General features: G+C 38.4%; 1 protein-coding gene across 1 annotated transcript in view; it reads left to right on the forward strand.

The window, feature by feature from the left end:
- Orc5 (origin recognition complex subunit 5) overlaps window positions 1-25,361 on the forward strand; it is a 64,575-nt gene that overhangs the window by 33,680 nt on the left and 5,534 nt on the right. Inside the window, exons 12-13 of the mRNA XM_060374196.1 lie at window positions 4,424-4,534; window positions 22,525-22,637. Of these exons, the coding sequence (XP_060230179.1) occupies window positions 4,424-4,534; window positions 22,525-22,637 (224 nt within the window). The remainder of the gene's footprint in view (window positions 1-4,423; window positions 4,535-22,524; window positions 22,638-25,361) is intronic.

Here is a 25,361-nt window from a genome sequence, read left to right on the forward strand (position 1 = left end):
GAGGTGTGCAAGATTGTCAGTAGCAGCATGTTTGTAGTAGTGATGGCTTTCTTAACTAAATGTGATAGTGATACAGTCATAAAAATGGAAAAGATAAAAAAATGGATTAGGGCTGCATTTAAAATACCTATGGATAAGTCTTAGAAAACATAATATTAAAGGGAAAAGGTAATGTGATAAAAAGCTGCATCCAAAATAACATAATTTGTATGGAATTTAAAGTCATACAGTGCTACATACTGCTAGTTGATTTGTGAACACTAGTATTGTGAAAACCAGTGTGAGAATAAGAGCATTGTGTTTTAGGTGGGGATTCTTTCTAAAGAAAGGGATAATGAGATAGAAAGGGTTAGATGGGTTTCAACTTTTTAGTAATGTGGTCTAAGTTTTTTGTTTATCTGCATATATTACATAATATTTGGGTTTGATAAAATTGGGTAGTGAGTACACTGGTATTTATTATATTAAACCTCTGTACTTTTCTCAAGGATTGAAGTATTTGGAAGGAAAAGCTTGTGAAATTTAAGAGCAGAAAGATAATATCTAAAATCTGGGCACAGGAGTCTTTTCTGAGACTGATACTCCAACCAAGGACCATGCATGGAGATAAACTTAGAATCTCTGCGCAGATGTAGCTCATGGCAGCTCAGTGTCCAAGTGGGTTCCATAGTAATGGGAACAGGGACTGTCTCTGACATGAACTCAATGGCTGGCTCTTTGATGACCTCCCCGTGAGGGAGGAGCAGCCTTGCCAGGCCACATAGGAAGACAATGCAGCCAGTCCTCATGAGACCTGATAGACTAGGGTTAGATGGAAGGGGAGGAAGACCTCCCCTATTACTGGAATGGGAGAAGGGCAACAGAAGAGAAGAGGGACGGAGGATGTGGTTGGGAGGGGAGGAGGAGGAGGGATACAATGTGAATAAAATGTAATTAATAAAAATTAATAGTATATTTAAAAATACAAATAATATCTAACTGTTGTCTTTTAGCTGTAACTGAAGTAAATCCTGGATTGTTTATACTTTGATCAGGTTTTGTTTCTTTGCTTACAGCCATTCTTCTTTTAAATATATAATTACTCTCATGCATATAATTTCCTAATTTTTCACTATTAATAGAAAGTCCTTAAATTCTCAACCTGTTTTTAAAAGTATCTGCTAATAAAATGGAATTTCAAGTATTGTGATTTTCTAATCACATGATTGTACCATATGAACAGCCACAACTATGAACATTTACAGTCTTTAAAGTTTTTATAAATTCTAGATTATATCAGGCTGTCAGCTTAGTCACTGATGAGACCATTTTATTACTTTACTAAATTAAGATGGTGTTTGTAATTATCAACCTTTTTAAAACTGTTGAACTTTCTTAAACTGCTCAACTCTTTTGAAACTGTGTTGTTAACTAAATGTTGAACAAGTATATTTTCCAGGAATTGGTCTGAAGAGGAATGGCGGGAATTAAGTAGTATATTCTAGTCTAGGAATTAAGAACCTGGTTTGGTTTTATGTTGAGATTTTTGATCCACTTGGACTTTAGTTTTGTGCAGGGTGATAAGTATGGATCTATTTGCATTTTTCTACATATAGACATCCAGTTAGACCAGCACCATTTGTTGAAGATGCTGTCTTTTTCCATTGAATGGTTTTGGCATCTTTGTCAAAAATCAGGTGTCCATAAGTGTGTGGATTTATTTCAGGGTTTTATATTTGATTCTATTGATCCACCATCTGGTTTATATGCTAGTACCATGCAGTTTTTATTATTGTTGCTCTATAGTACAGCTTGAGATCAGGGGTAGAGATACTGCTAGAAGCTTTTATTGTAGAGGATTGATTTAGCAATTCTGGGTTTCTTGTTATTCCATATGAAGTTGATAATTTTTTCTTTCAAGGTCTGTAAAGAATTGTGTTGGTAATTTGATTGGAATTGCATTGAATCTGTAGATTGCTTTTGGTAAGATAGCCATTTTTACTATATTAATCCTGCCAAGCCATGAGCATGGGAGATCTTTCCATCTTCTGATATCTTCTTCTAATTCTTCTTCAGAGACTGGAAATTTTTTTCATACAAGTCTTTGACTTGCTTGGTTAGGGTTACACCAAGGTACTTTATGTCCTTTGTGGCTATTGCAAAGAGTGTTGTTTCCCTGATTTTGTTCTCAGCCCTTTTGTCTTTTGTATACAGGAGGGCTACTGATTTTTTTGAGTTAATTTTGACCCTCGCCTATCAGGTCTCATCGGGACTGGCAGAATTTATAAAGAACTTAAGAAGTTAAAAAACAACAAAACAAGTAATCCAATTTAAAAATGGGGTACAGAGCTAAACAAAGAATTCTCAATAGAGGAATATCGAATGGCAGAAAAACACTGGAAATGCTCAACATCCTTAGCTATCAGGGAAATGAAAATGAAAAAGACCCTGAGATTTCACCTTACACCCATCAGAATGGCCAAGATAAAAAACTCAAGTGACTACACATGCTGGAGAGGATGTGGAGAAAGGGGAACCCTCCCCCATTGCTGGTGGGAATGTAAACTTGTACAACCACTTTGGAAATCAGTCTGGTGCTTTCTCAATTAGGAATAGAGCTGCTTCAAGATCCAGCTATACCACTCCTAGGCATATATCCAAAAGATGCTCAAGTACACAGTAAGGACATTAGCTCAACCATGTTTGTAGCAGCTTTATTTGTAATAGCCAGAAGCTGGAAACAGCCCAGATGCCCCTCAACTGAAGAATGGATACAGAAATTGTGGTACATCTACACAATGGAATATTATTCAGCAATAAAAAAACAAGGAAATAATGAAATAATGAAAAGATCATCCTGAGTGAGGTATCCCAGAAGCAAAAAACACACAGGGTATACACTCACTCATAAAATCTGTACACCTAAAGAAACTAATCAAGAAGGAAGACTGGCTAAATGCTCAAACCCCTTACAGCAAGGCAAAGAGGATGAACATCAGAAGAAGGAGAAAACAGAGAACAGTACAGGAGCCTGCCACAGAGGGCCTCTGAAAGGCTCTACCCTGCAGGGTATCAAAGCAGATGCTAAGACTTATGGCTAACCTTTGGGCAGAGTGCAGGGAATCTCATGAAAGAAGTAGGAAATAATAAGACCTGGAGAGGACAGGAGCTCCACAAGGAGAGCAACAGAACCAAAAAATCTGGGCACAGGGTCTTTTCCGAGACTGATACTCCAACCAAGGACCATGCATGGAGATAACCTAGAACTCCTGCACAGATGTTGCCCATGGCAGTTCAGTGTCCACGTGGGTTCCATAGTAATGGGAACAGGGACTGTCTTTGACATGAATTGATTGGCCTGCTCTTTGATCACCTCCCCCTGAGGAGGAGCAGCTTTACCAGGCCACAGAAGAAGACAATGCAGCCACTCCTGATGAGACTTGATAGACTAGGATCAGAAGGAAGGAGAGGAAGACCTCCCCTATCAGTGGACTTGGGGAGGGGCATGTGTGAAGAAGGGAGAGAGAGGGAGGGGGCCACGAGGGGATACAAAGTGAATAAAGTGTAATTAATAAAAGTAAAAATGGAAAGGAAAAAAAAAGAACCTGGTTTGGGGGCCAGAGAGATAGCTCAACAATTAGTAGCACTTGGTGCTCCAAACCCAAACGGTGCTCATAGCTTTGTGTAACTCCAACCTCTGCAGGCACCTGCATGCCTGTGGTGGACGTGCATACATTCAGGCACACATGTGCACACACACAAATGAGTGAATGAATGAATGAATGAATGTCTTGGTTTTGGTTATACATCATCTTGAAAAATCATTTGACAATGTCAGCAGAAGTGCTCAAGACTGCAAATGTCTGAGTTCTTTCACGTTTATTGGCACAGAGAAATGTTAAGATTATTTATAAAAGATATGGCATTATCTGCATGAGATAGTGCCCTTCAACATGGAGTTGGCAGGGCTCTTGACTCCCCTCTCTGAGGATTTGTAGGAAGGTAATGGTTGCTGGAGGAGGGAGAGGCAGCTCTTCAGTGCTGTAGCCACTGGTAAGGTGGCCATGCCCCAATAGCCCCATACCTATCCTCTGTCAGTAACAGTGAAACTCAGCTGGGTTAACAGAGTAATGGACATGAAGGAGGACCAGGTAGGACGAAGATCTGCAGGATGGGGGAGACAAGAAGTGTAAATGAGCAGGTGTGGATATGATCAACATGCATTATCTGTGTGTAGTAAAGCATCATAATGAAACCTATTGTTGTGCATAATTAATGGATGCTAATGAAAATGTCAAAAGATAAATATCAGGCAAGGTTTTAAGGACTGTATATTAACTTTGTTAGTATGCTTGAGGAAAAACTATAAATTTATTACTACTAGGAATCTATAGTATAGAAAACATGTGTTGTGTTATAAGAATATGTTGTCTTTTCTCTACAGACAAGCAATCATCTTCTTGGACCAAAGCCGTTTCCTCTGGACAGGTTATTAGCAATATTGTACAGTATAGTGGACAGCAGAGTGGCTCCAACAGCAAATATCTTTTCCCAGGTAGGCCTCGTCATGGGTTCTTTTCTACCATTTCCAGTCAGTTTTTCAGGTAGTGTGGTAGGTGGCAGTCTGGGTATAGATTACTTTTGCTCGGCAAATGTCAATGTTCAACTGTACGGTGACTACTGTTCTTAGTAAGTACGGTTGGCCCTTTGTATAGCCAGGTTTGGAATTCATGGATTCAACCAACTACAGTCAGAAAAAGAAAACAATGAATTGCTTCTGTCCTGAGCATATGCAGGCCTTGTTATTATCCAATACAAATATAAATATAGTGTAACTGCCGTTTATATAGCATTCACATTAAATTATGTTTTATAAGTAATAGAGATATTATTTAAAGTATACTGAAGAGGAGGTTCATTGTATATAAATATATGCTGTTTTATACACGGAGCTTGTGCGTCCTCAGCTTTGGCATCTATCGAGTCCTTCAACCAGGCCTCCTGAGGATGCTGAGAGGCAGATAGACTGAAAGTTCCAAAGATTCTTTGGGGAAATCACAGGTTTCTAAGTATAAATGATGACAAAAGCAATTTAATGTTTCTGATTCTTTTTCTTTTTTTCAGTAAAGGAATTTTTTAAATCACTGCTGATTAAACAAGTGGCTTGATGATTAAATTGGTGAATTATAATATATAAGCATGATTTAATGGAAATATTTTTAAATGTGTAGGAAAGTAATCTATAATGTCTTTATTTCTCATAAGTATATTTCTTGGGTTGACATGCTCTTTCTGTCAATTTACCTCTTTTTTATAATAACTCAGTTTTCATTCAGCATTTCGCTAGGTGGCAGTATAAGCCAAGAAGTAGAAAATGAGTATTTTGGCTTTTGGCTTTTGCTTTTAAGTAATTCATTGATATCTAAAGAAAATTCTGTATTTCTATATTTCTTAAATGGTTCAGAAAGAGTTGGCACGCATGATGAATAGAAAAGGCGAACTGATGTAACTGGCATCTGTTAGAATACAGTCGGGTCAGATATGCAGTAAGCAGTTTGTTTATGGGTATATTTTTATGCTTGGTAACAAATAATGACAGTTAAATTATAATTACCTCACTATAAGTTTGAGCTCAGAATGGATGTCAGATTTTGTAACATTTGATAATAGCTTTTAACTCATTAAAGAAGATTAAAGTACCAAAATTGACAGTAGTTGCAACACTCCTGACATTGGATCTAGATTGATCTTTATAAGGCTTCATATCAACATTTATAGAAAATTAGTATGTGCATTGAGTCACAATCCCTTTGCCTGTTCCTGAATGCTGGGTTCCTGAGTGTGCACCACATGTCCAGTTACTGTTAGCAAGTTTCTACACACAACATACATGGTTTTTATTACTACCGTAGCTGAGAGGGACATCAGGTGCTGTTATCTTTAAACACATTCAGCTTAGGTTGAGAAGAAGTAAGAGAAAGATGACTTCAAAACAGAAAAGAAGCAGCATCATTGTATGTGATTATAATTCTTAGATGCCCCAAATTACCTTTTTGAGAACCAAACAAGGATAATTTTTAAGAACTTTCCTTTTTGGGAGTTTGTAACTTATTTGGTGGTGGTGGGGAATACATAAAAATAGTATTGAAAGGTTTTAAAGGAATGCTTGACATTGCTTGTGATGAGCTAAAAGCAGAAATGATTACTTCTGCATTGGGCAGGCTGTAAGAATGACCTGGCAGCTAAGGTGGAAAAAATGGAGCTTGGCTGGAAAGAATGAGCAGAGTGTTTTTGTTCTTTAGTATTTCTGTGTTACTTAAAAAGTAATTCTGCAAAAAGGAAAAGCAATGAAATCAGTTGACATTTGGAGTGGATACAGTTTAGTGATGAGCAGGAACGGGGATGGGTGAGGGGGTATAGGACCAAAGTTAGAGAACAAAGCAAAAGCGAAACATTTGTCCACGGTTGTTCGAGGAGCTTGATTGGCATTGGATGCGGCTGTGTCATAACAGAAGCAGTCGCTGTAAGACTGGTACTGTTCCCTCTGTTCATAGGGCTGCCCCTCCCACACAGCGCGCCTGTGCCTCCTGTACTGTGCTCGAGTCACCAGGGCATCCTACTGTTTAGAAGTAGACTCAGCAGTTTCACTCTCCAAGGAACCAGTCACAGACAGAGCGGTTTCTGATGTGGGCTTACTGACTGTTCTGGCACCCTGGCTTTGAGGGCCAGTGTGAACAGTATCACCAGCCTCTGTGTGCACCTTGCTGGTACTGATGTAGTTAGAGACAGCTTGGCCCGAGGTCTACCTTTATCTGGTAAGAAAGAAAATTCTTTTCACTCTTGGCAGTGAAAGTCGTTGACTTTCTGTTGCCTCTTCTCATTAACACTTGATATTTATAGTGTTTCAGGTGTTTAAAGCATATAAGTGAACACACATACATGTTTGTTCATAAAATCTTTTAGGAAATTGGTCATTCCGATTATTAGGGTAGAAAAGATGGGGAAAAGCAAGGTGCTAGATATACCTAGACTTAGGGCTTTGACCTTTGCTTTTGCTTGGTCAGTAACTTAGCCAAGAAAAGAAAAGAAAAACGTAATATATTCAGGAACAAAATGTGGCAATCAGATCCAAAAGGAGGCTGTCTCGCATTCCTTTTGCTTTTGGTCAGCAGTGACTCTGAAAGGCTGCTTCTGTTTTTCTTTTCTCTCCTTTTATTCATCTGTCAGCTGTACTCTTCCCCTCCAGAAGCACCATTTAAAATTAATTTATACACTAATTTTTTAAATATGTATACTTCAGCTCTAACATTTTTATTGGGTGTTCTTATTTGCTGTGAACACTAGGTGACAGTGTTGTTGCATTGTAGGTTTAAGTTGCAGTAGAAACCAGCTTTAACGTTGTTTCTGATATTTAAAAAGAAAGTGATTTTAAAATTTTTCCACATTTGGTTTGTTTGAGTGAAAGCAGAATGACTTGAAGGAATTTAGTATGTGTTGTGTGTATCTAGGCATATAAGTATCCTTTCATGAAAAGTGTGATTAGTGAGGAGTTATGTTGCTTGTCTATATGAGATGATGATGTATTACTCTTCCATTAAGTAAATCTACATGCAGTTATCCTAAAGATTTATTTTATAGTAATATACTATTTTGAAGCTTGATTTAACAGTTTATATATAAAATGTTCATATAACAATTGATCATTTATGCTATATAAATTCAGACTTAGCACAAAGAAAAAATATTTTAATTTTATTTCACTTAAATCACTTCTATAATAAAACTGTAAAAATCACATCTTAAAGGAGATTTAAGTGTTTGCGGTCTGAGAATAGTTCAGGGTGGTAATAGCAATCATGGCGAGTATTCTGAATTTACTCACTAGTGCATTCAGAGGAGCAGCACACTGAACATTGAAAGTTGTGTGAATTTACTGAACTTTAAAAACATTTTAAAGATATTCATCTTACCTAGTTTTTATCCTATACACCTTGTAATCCTTCTTACAAGTCTGTTCTAAAGTTCTCATTGAGGTAACTGCAGTCTCCCCGTGTGTGAATAGTACGGCCGACAGAGGCTTACCCTGGAATTAGAGCTTTGTCTTTTTTCTGTTGTATGAGTGGAAGGCATATACCACAGCCATGCAGCAAATGGGTAAAGTTACACTCATTACCTTCACATTTTGAATTTGTTCAGATAGGACCTTTAAAGACCTTCTTCAAAGAGAAAGTATTGATTTCTTTTCTTTAGAAGCATATTAATCACATGGTGTGTGTGTGTGTGTGTGTGTGTGTGTGTGTTTCCCTTATCTGAAGAAAACTGATAATTTGTTTGGAGAATTTTGAACAATTTGGTGTTTTGTTTGTTTGTCTTTGTTTTTGAGACAGGGTTTCTCTTTATAACCGTGGCAATCGTGGACTTTTGTAAACTAAGCTGGCCTTAAACTCACAGAGATTCACCTGCCTCTGCCTCCCGAGTGCTGGCCAACAATTTGTTTCTTTTTTTGTTTAATTGAATTTTTGTTTTATATTAATTACAGTTTATTTACTTTGTATCCCAGCTGTAGCCCCCTCTCTCATTCCTTCCCAGTCCCTCTCTCCCTCTCTCATCTCCTCCCTGCCCCTCTTTAAGTCCACTGATAGGGGAGGTCCTCCTCCACTTCGATCTGACCCTTGCCTATCAGGTCTCATCAGGACTGGCTGTATTGTCTTCCTCTGTGGCCTGGCAAGGCTGCTTCTCCCTCATGGGGGGTGGTCAAAGAGCCAGCCAATGAGTTCATGTCAGAGACAGTCCCTGTTCCCCTTACTAGGGAAACCCACTTGGGCACTGAGCTGCCATGAGCTACGTCTGAGCAGAGGTTCTAGGATATATCCATATATGGTCTTTGGTTGGAGAACCAGTCTCAGAAAAGACCCCTGTGCTCAGATATATTTGGTCCTGTGGAGCTCCTGTCCTCTCCAGGTCTTACTAACTCCCCCTTCATTCATATGATACCCTGTACTCTGCCCAAGGTTTGGCTATGAGTCTTAGCATCTGCTTTGATACACTGCTAGGTAGAGTCTTTCAGAGGCCCTCTATGGTAGGCTCCTGTCCTGTTACTTGTTTTCTCCTACTTCCAGTGTCCATCCCTTTTGTCTTTCTAAGTGAGGATTGATCATCTTACCCTGGGTCCTCCTCTTATTTAGCTTCTTTAGGTGTACAGATTTTAGTATGTTTATCCTAACTTATAGGTCTCGTATCCACTTATAAGTAAGTATATACCATGTATGTCTTTCTGCTTCTGGGATACCTCCCTCTGGATGGTCTTTTCTAGTTCCCACCATTTGTCTGCAAATTTCATGATTTCCTTGTTTTTAATTGCTGAATAGTATTCCATTGTGTAAATGTACCACAATTTCTGTATCCATTCCTCCATTGAGGGACATCTGGGTTATTTCCAGGTTTTGGCTATTACAAATAAAGCTGCTACAAACATGGTTGAACAAAGAAATGCTCAACGTCCTTAAGCCATCAGGGAGATGTAAATCAAAACAACCCTGAGATTTCACCTTACACCCATCAGAATGGCTAAGATCAAAAACTCAAGTGACTACACATGCTGGAGAGGTTGTGGAGAAAGGGGAACCCTCCTCCAATGCTGGTGGGAATGTAACCTTGTACAACCACTCTGGAAATCAATCTGGTACTTTCTCAGACAATTAGGAATAGTGTTCCCTCAAGATCCTGGTATACTACTCCTAGACATTTATCCAAAATATGCTCAAGTACACCACAAGGGCATTTGTTCATCAATTTGTTTCTTTTTCTTTTTTTTTAAGTTACATTTTATTAACTTTGTATCCCAGCTGTATCACGCTCCTTCATTTCTTCCCAATTCCTCCCCCTCTCATCTCCTCCCTGCCCCTTTCCAAGTCCACTGATTGGGGAGGACATCCTCCCCTTTCATCTGACCCTGTTTTATCAGGTATCTTCAGGACTGGCTGCAAAGTCTTCCTCTGTGGCCTAGCAGGACTGCTTATCCCTTTGGGGGGTGGGAAGGTCAAAGAGCCTGCCACTGAGTTCCTGTCAGAAATAGTCCCTGTTGCTCTTACTCTGGGAAACCAATTTGTTACTGAGCTACCACGGGCTACATCTGAGCAGAGGTTCTAGGTTATATCCATACATGGTCCTTGGTGGAGTGTCAGTCTCAGAAAAGATCCCTGTGCCCAGCTGTATTTGGTCCTTGTGGAGCTCCTATCCTTTCCATGTCATACTAATTCCCTCTTCTAAATCTTCAGTAGAGTGCAGGGAATCATATGAAAGAAGGGGGAGTTAGTATGACATGAAACGATAGGAGCTCCACAAAGACCAAATTTGTTTCTTAAAGCAGGAACACAAGTACAGTTCTTTATCATTGTCACATATCACTTATTTTAAAATATTAAGCCACGTTACATTTTCTCCAAAGGATGAAATTGTGAATTTGTTTATAAAATCACTGGTACCAAGTTGTAAAAATGATTTTGAAAAGAAAAAATATTTTTTAAGAAGTAGAGATGTTGAATTGTAATATTTACATAACATTATTCATCATATTGTTTTTTTAAATAAATTTAAGATAATTTATTGTGATTCTTACATATAATAGTTTAATATAACACATATTAGTACATTATAAAGCTGTGCTAAGAATTAGTAGCAAGGAATTGGTGAGAGGTAAGGGAACATGTAATTCTTATAAAACAGTTTCATGCAGCATGCTGACAGTTATACTTTCATTTACATGCAATTTCTGGGTGATTTCATATTGCGTTATACAGAATTTAATAAAAACATTTAGAATTCCCTGTACATTTATTTTCACTTATGTGAACATTATTGAAAACATTTTAGAGCTTGAGTTACTATATAAATTTTACTACTTAAAAAAAAATGTTTCTACTTTTTCTGTTTTTAAATTGACATTATCCTGCATACTAGGATAGATTTGCATTTACTTGATGCACTACTTTTTTTGTATTAAAAGCTTAATCTTTTCTCCCAAAGGTTTGATCAATTGTATTTAAATAGCCTTAGGATTTCTGCTCATCTGACTTGTCTTATTAGTTAAATAGGAGCTCAGAAGGCAGAATGGGGTTTTGCTCTTTATGGCCAGAGTGTGTGAGGCAGGCGCTCAGTCTCTCCTTCATAGTAACTGCAGGGAAGACTTCTTTGCTGCTAGTAGGGCTAACATGCTATTTTACTAAGACCAGAGCATGACATTTTCCTTCAAATACAGACAGATATACATTGTATCTGTTTCACTTCAGGTTTTCTAAAGATGGGAGCTGTTTCATGTTTTCTTTTACTATCCTGAAGCGTATAAAATTATTTTAATTGAATTAGATTTCATAGTCGATACTTTTTCCTGCTTATAATTGAATTTTTCTTTGTTTGCTTAAAATTTTATCTAGTAGATATTTATAAGTGTCCGCTACACTTCAAACACTGTGTTAGGTGAAGAAAATAAAAAAGGAACTAAGTGTGTCAGTAGCGTTCTCAGCCTGCCTTCTGTCCTGTCAGAGACATCCATGTTTATTCTAAGGACAGACAGCTCTGGAGGATGTAATACCCAGACTCTAAACAAGCTCTCTGTCACTCTTAAGGAAAGGGGGGCTTAACATTAGAGACTTTTTCTTTTACTTCAGTGGTCCCTGATAGTTGAGAACTTAGACATTCAAGAGTCTTAGGAAGTGATAAATCTGTTCAGTTTCCTTTCGCTGCCTTGAGTTCAGTGTTTGGGGCAGCAACTATATGACAATTGTGTTATAACTAAGGTTTGTTAATGCCTATATAAATTTAGTTGTATCATCAAACAATTTCAGTTGATACGTAGAACTTTTAGATTACATATAACAAATTATAGACAATGTAGAGATATAAACAGTATATTTTCCATGATCTATTATGCACTGGATAGCTTTTCTTAGAAAGCTGCATTGCTGTTTGACATAGTTTAGAATGAAAATTATACTCTTAACCTCATTAACACTATTTTAGATGTCTCTAAACTTTTACCAAAAGCACTTTAGCCAAATAATTGATTTTTATAAGTAGTTTACTTTTCCTGAAAAATTAATTTACACATATATGGTGGTTCTCAGAATATTTTTAAAAACTAAGTATATTTATTAAATGCTAGTGAGGTGACACTAGAAGTAATTTATTAAATGCTAGTGAGGTGACACTAGAAGTAATTGATTAAAAATAATCAATAAGTAATTGATTAAAGATTATAATCAATACATACATTTATTATATGAAATAAGACCTTGTACATATAAAATACAACATCCAAAAATCTTGCTATCAGATATTCATATAAACTGTCTTGAGTAACAGAATTCTCTTTTTAAACTTTAAATTTGGTGACTTAAGTGGAGTTTGCCTTTAAAAAGTAATTCCGTTGATAATACACTACTCTGAAGGTGAAGTTCAAAGCTTTCTCTTTGTTATTTCTCTGCTTCGCCTGGCTTGCACCATCATTCCCTGAGTCAGTAATAATACTTCACTGAAGTGCTATTCAGGGGAATTCATGTAAATCACAAAAAATAACTAACATTTCCTAATCTTACTATGTCTTTTTTTTTTTTTTTACTCAGCCACAACAGCGATTTGTGTGGCACTCCACTCCATCTAGGGGAATGGAGAGGCTTACTGAAAGTCCACTTTGCTGATGAATAGGTCAGCAGGGATGCTGTTTGAAAGAGGCTCCTCCCTAGCAGCTCAGAGCACCACCGCCATGCTGCTCAGCTTCCACGGGTGCAGCAAATGAGATTCTCACATCTCCTCCTACCCCTGTGTGGGTGTATTACTGTTCATGTCAGCACTGGGCAGTAGGTGTCTGTATCAGATTGTGTTTTTAACAATATCTTTATAACTGGAAATGGTGAAGTTGATCTATGATTTTTCACTAGCTGCACTGTTTTAAGGAATGCTAATACTGTTCATTACCATTATGCTGCTGGTATAGGACAGGATGCGTATTTAAGAGATTCTGCACTATTGCTATAGTGACTATATAAGCAAACCAATACAGTAGAGCTAAATTGTTTTAAAGAGAAAGGGGAGTTTGAATAAGGACTGACTGGTTAGTGGGAAAATGATTGGGGACAATCTCCACTATGGAAGTGCATGCTACATTTCCAGATACGTGTAAATATATCGTAAAAGAATAGGTGCTGCTTAAGGGAGTTTCCCAATGCAACTTAGTTTATAGCTCAGTTGCGTTTTCTTTGGAGAGGAGTGGCCACAGTAGGCATCAGAAGACCTACCACACATGCACGTTCATAGACAGAGTGCTCCTCCCACTCATGGGTGCACACTGCAGGAAAGCTACCCTGTCCTCTGGATAGAAAAGTAGGGATCTTGAGCCCAGGTCGCTGTTAGAACCTAAGTGCTCGCTCACCTTCAGACACTGCATGTTGGTAGACAGTTGAATTCTTAGAATGGTAGGTGAACAAGCCCGATTGTTCAGAATAAGAAAGAGAGCTTACCCAGAACTGTCTTACATGTTTCTCTGGTGTCAGATGCTGCTTAAATGTTAACCGTGTGTGGGCTACATATTTATATCCCTCATGCTCAAGTGCTCTGTCCGAAGTAACAAAGGAAATTTAGTTGATCTAAATATCTCAAATATATCTCATACTGATGTGATAAACCAGGTGATTCCCTAAAATGTGTCTGTGGACTTTCAGTGTGTGTGTGTGTAAAATGTGATGCATTGCTAGGGGGAAAAAGTAATACAAGGTTTTTTAGTTTACCTTTAGCAAATGGAGAAATAACTCCTGAGTTTTTCTTTTATCCTGTTTAATTGCTACATTCAATATGCTTTTCCTACTAAATATTAAATATACTTTATTCTTTTACTACTTTGCAGTTGCCTTGAGTCATTAGCATCATCATTTCTCAGTACTAAAGCAGCTTCCTAGCTGGTCTCCTTGTCTGCAGGCTCTTTATATAAAGGCACCAACATAAACCTTACAAAACTGAATTTGATCCTTTTTTGTTTTTATTTCTGTCTACACTTTTTAATGAGTTATGTTATTTAAAGAACCAGCTCTCCATTGCATAGACCTTCTTGTAAGGCCCTGCTCATTCTGACCCAGTGTTTGCCACTCTGTTTCTCCTCCGTCCTATTCACAATAGGCTGTTTCCTCTCTATGTCATAGTAAGTGTTCTTGTCGTGTATTGCTGCATATAGTGTTCTGTCACTGTTCAGTTCATTTATGCATCGTGGCCTGTCCCTTTAATGGCACATCTCAGTAAGTTCATACTTGGCCCCATTTACGTTTAGTTCAGTCCCTTCTTTAGAATCAGATACTTGTATTTATTCATATCATTAGCAGAACGCTGACCTGAATGCTACCATTTATTGTGTATTTTTCTCCAGCGTGTTTGAATGTGTAGACTTCCTCAGACACAGTGTCCCTAAATGAAGGACTCCGTATGTGTGCTTTGGATCTTCCCAGCTACCAAGTGTTTCCAGCCATTTCCAGGGGTTACAGGCATTTCTCTTAGTTCCTTTGGATAAAAAAAAAAAAAAAAAAAAAAAAAGCACACTTTTTTTATTTCCTTATCTGAGCAGTAACAGTTTCAAACTAAACCACTCAGATAGTATTTGCTTATCTCTTTCTAGTGCTTCCATTTACCTCGTGTGTGTGTGTGTGTGTGTGTGTGTGTGTGTGTAAATGTAAGATTAACAGTTAACTTGTGTCACGAACCATCACAACCTTTGATACCAACCAATTATGAAACTTGCTGAGTTGTGTGGAGCTCATACACTGACACCTCATGTGTTAAGTTCATTCAAATAATTTAATATAAATTATTATAAATCATAAAGCTTTTTCAGAACAATTAAAATATGGGTTATTTCATACATCAGTTGACCTATATACCATCCTATAAAACTATAAAAATAATGAGCTTGTTAAAAATTAATTACAGTTGTAAATTGATTTCCTTTTGTTGGCAGAAAGAACAGTTTATTAGCCCAGGAACAGGTTCACACTGTTTTTACACTAAGCATTTCCAGCTGAAGCTTGTTAGTGACTGCCTCTCAGATTAAGGGGGGAGAAACCCTCCCTGTGGTACATGAACTCCTATTGTTACGATATAAATAATCAGCTCATCTCCCTCATGGCTGAGAACAAAGAACACAGTAAAAACACAGCAAAGATGAACTAAGCAAATATTGCCTCACTTAAGACCCAGTAAAAAATACTGTATGTACAGAGAGATTCGCATTCTTAAAATTTTCCTGGTGAATATATCTGTTTTAAGAGCTAAATGAAAAAGATTATATACTTCAGCTTTCTCATATTAAATATTTTACTTTTAGTTGACACACAGTTCTGTATATTCATAGACTATAATATGCTAATTGAATGTCTACTATGTATAATCATGAAACCAAAGCAGTAAGCATCTTTTTTCCTTACATGTTGACCATCTATTTGTGTTAGGACCTTTGCATATGTCTGTAGTAGTTCCTTATAAATAAAGTACCTAAGGAAATCGCTGTTCTATATGGTGATTAAGCCATTCCTCCTGTCTAGTTAGTTCTTGGTATTTGCTATCTGACTTTCTTCTGGCCTCTTTCCAAGCATCATGCAACCTTTATTCTACATTCTCTTTTTAAGGTAAGGTAAAATAAAGTAGAAACTGCCCAATTTCCAAAATAGCTACGTGAATAATGTTCATCTTGTTAGCAAAATGCTTCCAATTTATAGAAGTTTTTGTATAGCCCTGAACTGAGGGGAAAAGACAATTTTTGAGGAAAACCATCAGTGGCAACTAAATACGTAAGAGGTAAATTAAGACATTTAGGTATGGAGTGTTGGCTCAGTAGGTAAGAGGATGTATTGTGCTAGCAAGAAAATCTGAGTTCAGATCTCAGCATCCATGCAAAGAGGTGGGCATGCTCATACAAGCACATATAACCCCAACATTGCTGGGGTGGAGGCAGGAGGGTTATTGGGGCTTGCCAGCCACCAGCTGATCTCACCAGTCAGGGAGAGATCCTGTCTCAGAGTTATAAGGTGGATATTGATGAGTAGGGTACCAGACAGATCCTACAACACCCAAATCCAGTGCCTCTGGGCTCTTAGCCCAGTAGCATCAGCAGTTTACTAACCTCTAGGGTTGTTTACTTATCTGGAAAGAAGGTGCCATCTTAAGTATTTAGGGGAATTGTAAGACCTAGGGAAATGTAGCACAGTGCCTGCATAGAGCCTAGATAAGTGACAAATTCCAGTGTCCGCACTACTAATGTTTCATGGTTATTAATATTAGTAGGTAGTTCTCATAGCTCTTTTTCTCCATCTCTAGGCATGCTCTTGATTAGGTCCTGAGGAATGACTGAATACCTTTACATGTACGTTTATTCTAGAAAGAGTGTAAGAGAAGAAAAGGTTAAAAAAAAAAAGAGGCCAAGACTGAGGTCTTTTTGTAAACGATAGTAATTGTGTTAGTTAGCAAACCATTTTTCAGTAGTCAGCAGCACCTAAAGTCAGACGTGGTTTTGGCTAAACTCTGTATGTAGTCCTGACATGAAATGCTTACCTTGGAATTTTGTTGTAAGAACTCTGAAATGTTTCTAATAAACCTCTAGGTTGTCATATATGTTACATTCATTGGATTTCCCCGTTAAGTAATTGTGAAGTTATTAGTTGGCCTTGGGTGGCTGATTGGGGACTGAAAATGCCCGTCACTTTTTATGGTGTACTTTCTAATACAGACACCAGAAGAGAGAATGTGGTCCCTGAAACTGGAGTTACAGGTTGTGCACCGCCCAGTGTGATGCTTGGAACTGAACCTGGGCCCTCTGTAAGAGTACCAGGTGCCCTTGACCTCCAAGCCATCTCTCCAGCTCTGAGTTTTCTTTTGCAATTGTTTTTACACTAGAAAAATGTCCTTAATATACTCAACATGTAAGTGGTTTCTATAGCTTTTAAACAAAGTCAGAACTTTTGCCATTTTGAAGAATAGACATAAAAGATAAGAGTTGGGGGGAAAACTCAATCAGGGTGGGGTTGCCTGTAATCCTCCTACAGTATTAAGATATAATGTTTTACGAGCTCTGGATCTCTGGCAAATGTGTGAAAACTAATACGGGCTTATAGAATGAAACTGTTGCCTGTGGCCAGGCTTCAAAACCATAACTACCTGTGTTCCTTTAAGGAGAAAATCTTTCTGTGTTTATAATCCTGCTCCAGTGGGAGATCACTATTCAAATGATTGCTTCTCTGACTTTCCCACTTAAGACTATATTGTATCAGAATGTTTTTTTTATTAATTACACTTTATTCATTTTGTATCCCCCCCATAAGCCCCTCCCTCCTCCCCTCCCGACCCCACCCTCCCCTTTCTGCATGCATGCTCCTCCCCAAGTCCACTGATAGGGGAGGTCTTCCTCTCTTTCTTTCTGATCTTAGACTATCAGTTCTCATCAGAAGTGGCTGCATTGTCATCTTCTGTGGCCTGGTAAGGCTGCTCCACCCTCAGGGGGGAGGTGATCAAAGAGCAGGCCAATCAGATTATGTCAGAGGCAGTCCCTCTCCCCATTACTATGTAACCCACTTGGAGACTGAACTGCCATGGGCTACATCTGTGCAGGAGTTCTAGGTTATCTCTATGAATAGTCCTTGGTTGGAGTGTGAGTCTCTGAGAAGTTCCCTGTGTTCAAATTTTCTTGTTCTGTTGCTCTCCTTGTGGAGTTCTTGTCCTCTCCAGCTCTTGCTATTTATCACTTCTTACATAAAATTCCATTCACTCTGCCCGACAGTTGGCCGTCAGGCTCAGCATCTGCTTTGACAGTCTGCAGGGCAGAGGCTTTCAGAGGCCCTTTGTGGCAGGTTCCTAGGTTGTTTCCTGTTTTCTTCTTCTTCTGATGTCCATCCTCTTTGCCTTTCAGGATGGGGATTGAGCGTTTTAGTTAGGGTCCTCTCTTTTGCTTAGTTTGTTTAGATGTACCGATTTTAGTGGGTTTATCCTATGTTGTATGTTTATATGAATGAGTATATACCGTGTTTGTCTTTTTGCTTCTGGGACAACTCACTCAGGATGATTCTTTCCAGGTCCCACCATTTACCTGCAAATTTCATGATTTCCTTATTGTTCATTGCTGAGTAATACTCCATTGTATAGATGTACCACAATTTCTGCATCCATTCTTCAGTTGAGGGGCATCTGGGCTGTTTCCAGCTTCTGGCTATTACAAATAAAGCTGCTACAAACATGGTTGAGCAAATGTCCTTTTTGTGTACTTGAGCCTCTTTTGGATATATGCCTAGGAGTAGTATGGCTGGATCTTGAGGAAGCGCTATTCCTAGTTGTCTGAGAAAGCGCCAGATTGATTTCCAAAATGGTTGTACAAGTTTACATTCCCACCAGCAATGGAGAAGGGTTCCCCTTTCTCCACAACCTCTCCAGCATGTGTTGTCACTTGAGTTTTTGATCTTGGCCATTCCCATGGGTGTAAGGTGAAATCTCAGGGTTGTTTTGATTTGCATTTCCCTAATGGCTAGTGAGGTTGAGCATTTCTTTAAGTGCTTCTCTGCCATTCGGTATTCCTCTACAGAGAATTCTCTGTTTAGCTCTGTTCCCCATTTTTTAAGTGGATTACTTGGTTTGCTGCTTTTCAGCTTCTTTAGTTCTTTATATATACTGGATATGAGTCCTCTGTCAGATAAAGGGTTGGTGTAGATTCTTTCCCAACCTAGAATGTTTTTTTTTTTAAACCGGGTTAGTATAGGTCCAGCATGTTTTAATTTTAAAACCTTTTTGTAGCTTCATAGATAACTTAAACATTTTGAAATAAAGATAAAGGTTTTTAACATCTCTGAACACTCTGTCACTGTTGATAATTTCTTCATTCAGCTTTTTTTCTAGCTAATGTAAGTCAGCCACAGTTGTAAAAGTGATCCAGACTTTGTCTTCTTGTGTGTTTTCAGTAATTTCCTCCAGCAGGGACGTTTTGCAAAATGCCCAGCTAAAAGCACCCCAGTCAGCAGGGTGGCGTCGATGCAGCCACTGATCTCATTCCAGTCGCTCCACTTTACACAGATCATTTCTGTGCGTTTGGGTTGTTGTTGTGGGCTGTGGGGCAGGTGGGGGGGATGGGAGGTCACTGCTCTTTAAAATACTAAGGCTCAAACCCTGCACTCCTCCAGCCCCTGCAACTGTTCGTCTTTATGTACATCTTTGCATCTTTGGTCACAGGAAAATATTTCCTCTTTGTATGTTTGTGTATTCATCACCACCATCAAAGTACAAACTGTTTTCAGTATTGTAAGGATCAACGCTATTTTCTGTCGATAGCTATATCCTTAAATTTCCCTTTCCTTCCCCAGTCGATGGTAGCTGAGACTCATCTTTCATGTATCAGTAGTTTGATCCCGTGTATGTGTACTTTTGCATATGTGTGTAGGTGTGCACGGCAGAAGTCAGTGTTGGGCCTCTCCTCTGAGGCAGGTCTCTCACCAGTTACCTGGACTAGCTGACCACCAAACTTTTGGGATCCTCTTGTCTTTACAGTCCCCAGAGCTGGAACACCAGGTGCACGTTCCCTGCTGGCTTTTTATGTGGGTGTTGGAGAGTCCTAACCAGCTCTCAGGGCTCTTATGCTTGGCAACGAGCACTTTGCCCACTGAGCAGTCTCCACAGCCCCTTTGTTTCTATTGCTTAGGACTCTGATGTGACTGTGCCAGGGTTTAAACATTAACCCATTGGACACATGCCTTCTTTCAGGTGTTTGTTGGAGGTTGTTGTTGTTTTGGCTCTTATAAATGAGGCTACTCTGCAGTTTGGTGTGCAGGTTTTCTTATGAAGCTGGTCATTTACTATTTACACTGACTAAATAGCATTGCCTTGAATATATGATGCTGCTAATTTCATCAGCTATTAGACTCACCAGGAAGTGTTACATTTTTCTACCTATCTGCTCTCTGATGTTCTTTTTGATGCCCAGGGCTCCTTTTAGACTTTTGTTTGAAAAATTTCCCTTGGCTGTTCTTTAAAGGTGGTCTGGCAGTGGCAGATTCCCTAATTTTCTCTTGTTTAAGAATGTCTATTTCCACTTCATTTGCAAATGATAGTTTTGCCAGACACAGACTGCTCAGTTCATTTTCACAGCTACCGCCTTCTGTCCATGGGGAGAATAAGGCTGGCCATAAATCTTGTGTTGCTGGCTTGCACACTGATAGTGGGAGGCCTGGCCTACTCTCTATTGTTGAGCAAAGACTTTCCATCTTTTTATCTCTGTATTGTTCCTTAAGGCCTGGTGTCCCTGCATTATCCACTGTACTTCCCTGTTGCCCAGCCTCCTTTGTTGACTCCTGTGTTATAGCCAGATTTCTAATTGTGCTGAACAGGGAGAAGCATTGTATCTGAACCAATGTCATCTTATTGGAACTGGAAGCTTCTTTTCCAGCGTCAACATGGTTATCATTTTCCAAACCCTGTAAACCTTTGTTAGTATTTGATTATGAAATATGTTCAGGGTAATTCAAAGCTCACTTGAATGACAAGCCTTCTGTTAACTAGAAGTGCTAAAAATAGATTACATATTGTTTAAGTAAAGTGTGTTTTGTTATTGTTTAGGGAGCTTTTCTCCAACAAAGATTAAATCCTAAAATGTTAATTTATGAGTTATGTACTCTTCTGTCTTACTTTTCTTTGCTGAAACTAGAGACTATATGAATCAATTTCTGTTCCTAGGAGCATAATGACAAGTGTCTCTTTCTTGGGTGTCATATTTGTCACTGAATGCTGAAGAGCTAGATGGGAAAGGCCGTCCTGTCTTTGTCTTATGCATGCCTGTACATGTGTGCTGGAGTAGTCATGGGGGAGCCAATGTCTAGAACCATCTGAAATGTACACACTGACTGCATCAAGCTATCTAGTTGTGGTCTTAACATGGAAATCTGGGCTTCTTGGGTGGTCATGAAGTTAAGCAAGAAAAAGTCTTTTCTGTACTATTAGTTTTGTGATATTGTCTTTGAATGTTCACATTCAAGAGTAAGTCCTCAAGATTTTATTGGATATATAATTTAAAATAAAAATTACTTAAGGATGGAATAATGGAGAAGGTAGATATTCTTATTTATGCATGGAAAGGAATAATTTTCTAAAGGTTTCATTATTTTTCTATAGGTTTTGATTTAGAATTTTAAATTAGTGTGGTTGAGATTCAAGGTGTTGAGCTCATAAATTGATATGTTCTCATTTTACTTCGGCAACACTTTAATAAACTGGGAAGGTACTCTTAAGGTGTCAGTATACTTATATACTATTTTATGTAACAGTTGTTTTCCTGAACTTTGTACTTGTATGTTAGTAGTAGTGCTTATATGAAAAGCTCGTGGAATGAATAACCCCTAAAATTATGCTTTTTTTATACAAAGGCAAGTCTAGTTTAATTATTTTGTTTAGGTTTGGAATTTTTTAATATTAGCTTTCTTAAATAAGTCCTTTATCCCCCTAAAAATTGAGTGATCATTGTACTCATATTTCAGAACTGGCTTTTAGCCATTAAATCTTGAAATGATATTATGCTTTTGCACAGTTTACATGATTAGTTTATAAATGGTACAACTGAAAATGATGTCAAAGTGGTTCACTTGTTCCAAGCCTTTGTGCGGTCACTGAGACTGTTCTGAAAGTATGAACTTAGATATCTGAAAATATTTTTGAAATTTTAACCTAGCTAAGTTAAAGACTCTTATTATGTTTGTGAAAATTGTGGATGAAGAAAAATAGGTAGTATAAGAATATAATTAAATATGAGACAGCATTTAATTTATAGAGAATTAGGAAGTTATAAGAAATATAAGGAAATGAGTGGCAAAGTATAAAAAGGAGCTCTGCCTTCAATAATAAAGGGAGTTGTGGAAAATGTTTAAATGTTTTGGGAAGTAAATCATATATAGAAAGTAGAAAGGATTGCAGTTAATTTTACCATGGGAGACTCTCTTAACTTTTCCCACTCATTTAAAGTTCTATTTAGGACAGGACTTAGCTCACTTAGTAAAATGCAAGTATGAGGGCCTGGATTTGATCATCAGCACACATATGAGAAGTAGAGTGTGGTGGCACTCTATGATTTATGATCTCAGAGCTGGGAAACGGAGACAGGCAGATCCCTGGATCTCACTAGCTTACCAACCTAGCTATACTGAGGAGCCTTGGGTCCTAAGAGGAGAGACCCTGTCTCAAAAAATATAAAGGTGATCATTCTTGAAGAGTGAGTTTATATTTGTCCTGCACATGCACACACACACAAATGATGTTTATGTGAGAAAATGCTACGAATATTTTAAATCATCTGTGGACAAATTAGGTCTCTTTAGCAAGTGCCTTTCATTGTTAAACTAGGTTTTTAAACGTGCAAATTTGCATGTACAAATCTAAAACTACTTGTATGCTTTGTGGATTCATTTATGTCTTTATTAATACCACTGTAAATAAATAAAGGTATCATTTAGTCTTATTAAATTTTCTCATAAAATATTCTTTCATTTTTAGATTACCTCTCTAGTGACTCTACAGTTGTTAACCCTAGTTGGTCATGATGATCAGCTTGATGCACCAAAATACAAATGCACAGTTTCTCTAGATTTCATCAGAGCTATTGCACGGTAAGTGTAGATTATCTTTTAATGTAAAAATGTCCAGGGGTGGGGTGGGGGGACTGCGGAGACTGATACTCCAACTAAGTATGCATGGAGAGTACCTGGACTGCTGTTCAAAGGAAGCCCATTGGCTGCTCAGTTTCCAAGTGGGCTCCTTAAGTAATGGATACAGGGGCTGTCTCTGACATGAACTCAGTGGCTGGTTCTTTGATTACCTCCCCTTGGAGGATGCAGCCTTGCCAGGCCACAGAGGAAGATGGTGCAGCCAGCCTTGATGAGACTTGATAAGCTAGGGTCAGATAGAAGAGAAGAAGGTCCTCCCCTATCAGGGGACTAGGGAAAGGGCATGGGGGAAAAGAGAAGGGGAGAACTGGGAGGAGACAGGGGAGGGGCTGCAGAGGGGATACAAAGTGAATAAATTGTAATAAATAAATATGTAAATAAAAATAAATTTAAAAAATAAAAAAGTCACAGTTATGCAAATAATATTCTCAATGCAAGAATATTCTTTCTAATAGAATACAAAGTCATTTAAACAAGAAAAGATGACTTAAGTGACAAGAATGAATTAGTTCAATTGTAGCATCCTCTAATCCAGTTTGCCAGTGATGTAAAACTAGAAGTAGTAGCTAGTATGTTAGATGACAGAAATTAAATTACTGAAATACTGTAGGAAAGTGGGATTTAAGAGACCATTGGATATGAAAGCTCATATGTATTAAAACATGACACTTTAGACCATAAAACACTATCTTCCCACATCTACTCTCTTCTACTCTTGGGTAACATCTTATGCTCCTTTTGTGCTGACTTGACCTCTTGTTTCGCTTTCCACCCATGTGTACAACATTCTCCCAGTTATCTTCCTTACTTCTTAACTAAAACCTGGCTCTGATTATACTACTGCCCCTGCAGCTGTCTCTAGTGACAGTAATTTCTTCTCTCTAAGCTGTGTCCTTGACTGTTTCATTTCACAAGATCATTTCTGTGAGTTCCTTCTCTTCCTCCTCCTCCTTCTCCTCCTCATCATTTCCACTTCCATACTGCACTACCCCACCTTCAGGACTGCTAATGTACATCACTTCTGTGTTCTCCTTAGGGATGATTACCCTGCTTCAGGCTTCCAGTCATGACAATTTTGGTGTTGAGGAATAAAGTGTGTGGCTTTTTAAATAGCATTCTCTCCTGCCTGCCAGATTCTTGACTTTATTTAAACCACAAATCCTAGTGTTTGTGATCCTCTTTCCATGCTTCATTCCCAAAATATTAAAGCCATTAGTTCAGAACCCTCCAGTGCCATTACTGATGCTGGTCTTTATTTTCTCTCCTGTGTGTGTATATGTTAGAGATAGGGATCTCCCTACGTAAGGACTTTCTCATCTGTGCTCAGAATTCCTCCTCCTCCATTTTCCTAGAGCCCATTCATCTCAGCTACTTGTCTTTCAGTGGTAGTTAACACCACTGACCATTTGATTATTTTTTCTTATTTTTATTAATTTTTATAGTAGGAAGTTTCTCTCACTCCTTTCTTCTAAGTCTGTAAGCCCTTGACACATATGTAACAGGTGCAAAGCTTGGTCCTGATGCCTGATGTGGGAGCTCTAAGAGCAGGTGTGGAAGCTATCTGACTCTGTTGCCTGCCCTTGAGTCCCTTTCCCCTAACTGGGCAGCCTTGTGTAGCCTCAATAGAAGAAGATGCACCCAGTCCTACTTGATAGGCCATGTGGGTTGATGCCCATGGGAGGTCTCCCCTTCTTTGAAATGTAAGGGAAGGAGTCCTAGCGGGAGGACCACTCTGTTCTTTAAGCTCTCTTCCAGAAACCATGATGCCATGGTGCTGCTTTTTGTCTTTGCTCTTTGCCTGGTTTTGTTCAGGCTCATTTGTCAGCCTGCTCTCCCACCTGACCTTTAAATGGAGCTGTTCCTGGAGGCTTGGTCCTGGCATCTTTCCTCATAAAACACTTTTTCTAGACAATTTTAGCTACACCTACAACTTCAACAACCATCAGTAAGTCCCTTTCCTGTTAAAGGCCATCCCTTTTTCATATTTCATATTTTTGACCTTTATCAGACATTACAGTCTAACTCAAGACTGAACTCAGAAATTCTAACCTGTCTCCACACACAAACAAGAAAGGAAAGATTCATCTTTCACCTTTTCTTCCAGCATTTCCTTGTTCAGCAGTTAGCACTGCAGGCTGCCATGTTGCAGAAGCCTAGAATTTGACAGTGATTTTGTTATTTTATTTTATTTTATTTTAGTCCATACTGTCCATGTCTACTTACTGTTTCTGTAGTCTTCCCATAGGTCATGAATCATGACGTTATCACTTTATGACACTGTCTCATCCATTAGTAGCCTCCTAATTAATTTATTCTTATCTCCTTATAACCCACCCTCTGTCTTCACTGCAGTCAGGACAATCCATAAAAATTTAACTTCTCTCTCCTAGAAGCAATTCTTCTGTATTTTCCTATACACGACATGCCTCTTCCCCTTGTGGGCTCACGCTTGAGCCACACTTGCCTTTTCAAATTTTTTATGTTCACCATTTTGCTTTCTACTTCTTGACTGCAGTGTTTCTCCACTTCTGCTCAGCATCTAGTCTTTGTATCTCAGTGTGAACTTCTATTTCTAAAGCCTGATCAGACATACGTAGCTATCCTCACCACTTCCTCTATAATTGGGAAGATGCCATTTGGATATATAATGTGTTTATCAGTTTAAAC

The sequence above is a fragment of the Meriones unguiculatus genome, chromosome 21, assembly GCF_030254825.1.
Source record: "Meriones unguiculatus strain TT.TT164.6M chromosome 21, Bangor_MerUng_6.1, whole genome shotgun sequence".
NCBI lineage: Eukaryota > Metazoa > Chordata > Mammalia > Rodentia > Muridae > Meriones > Meriones unguiculatus.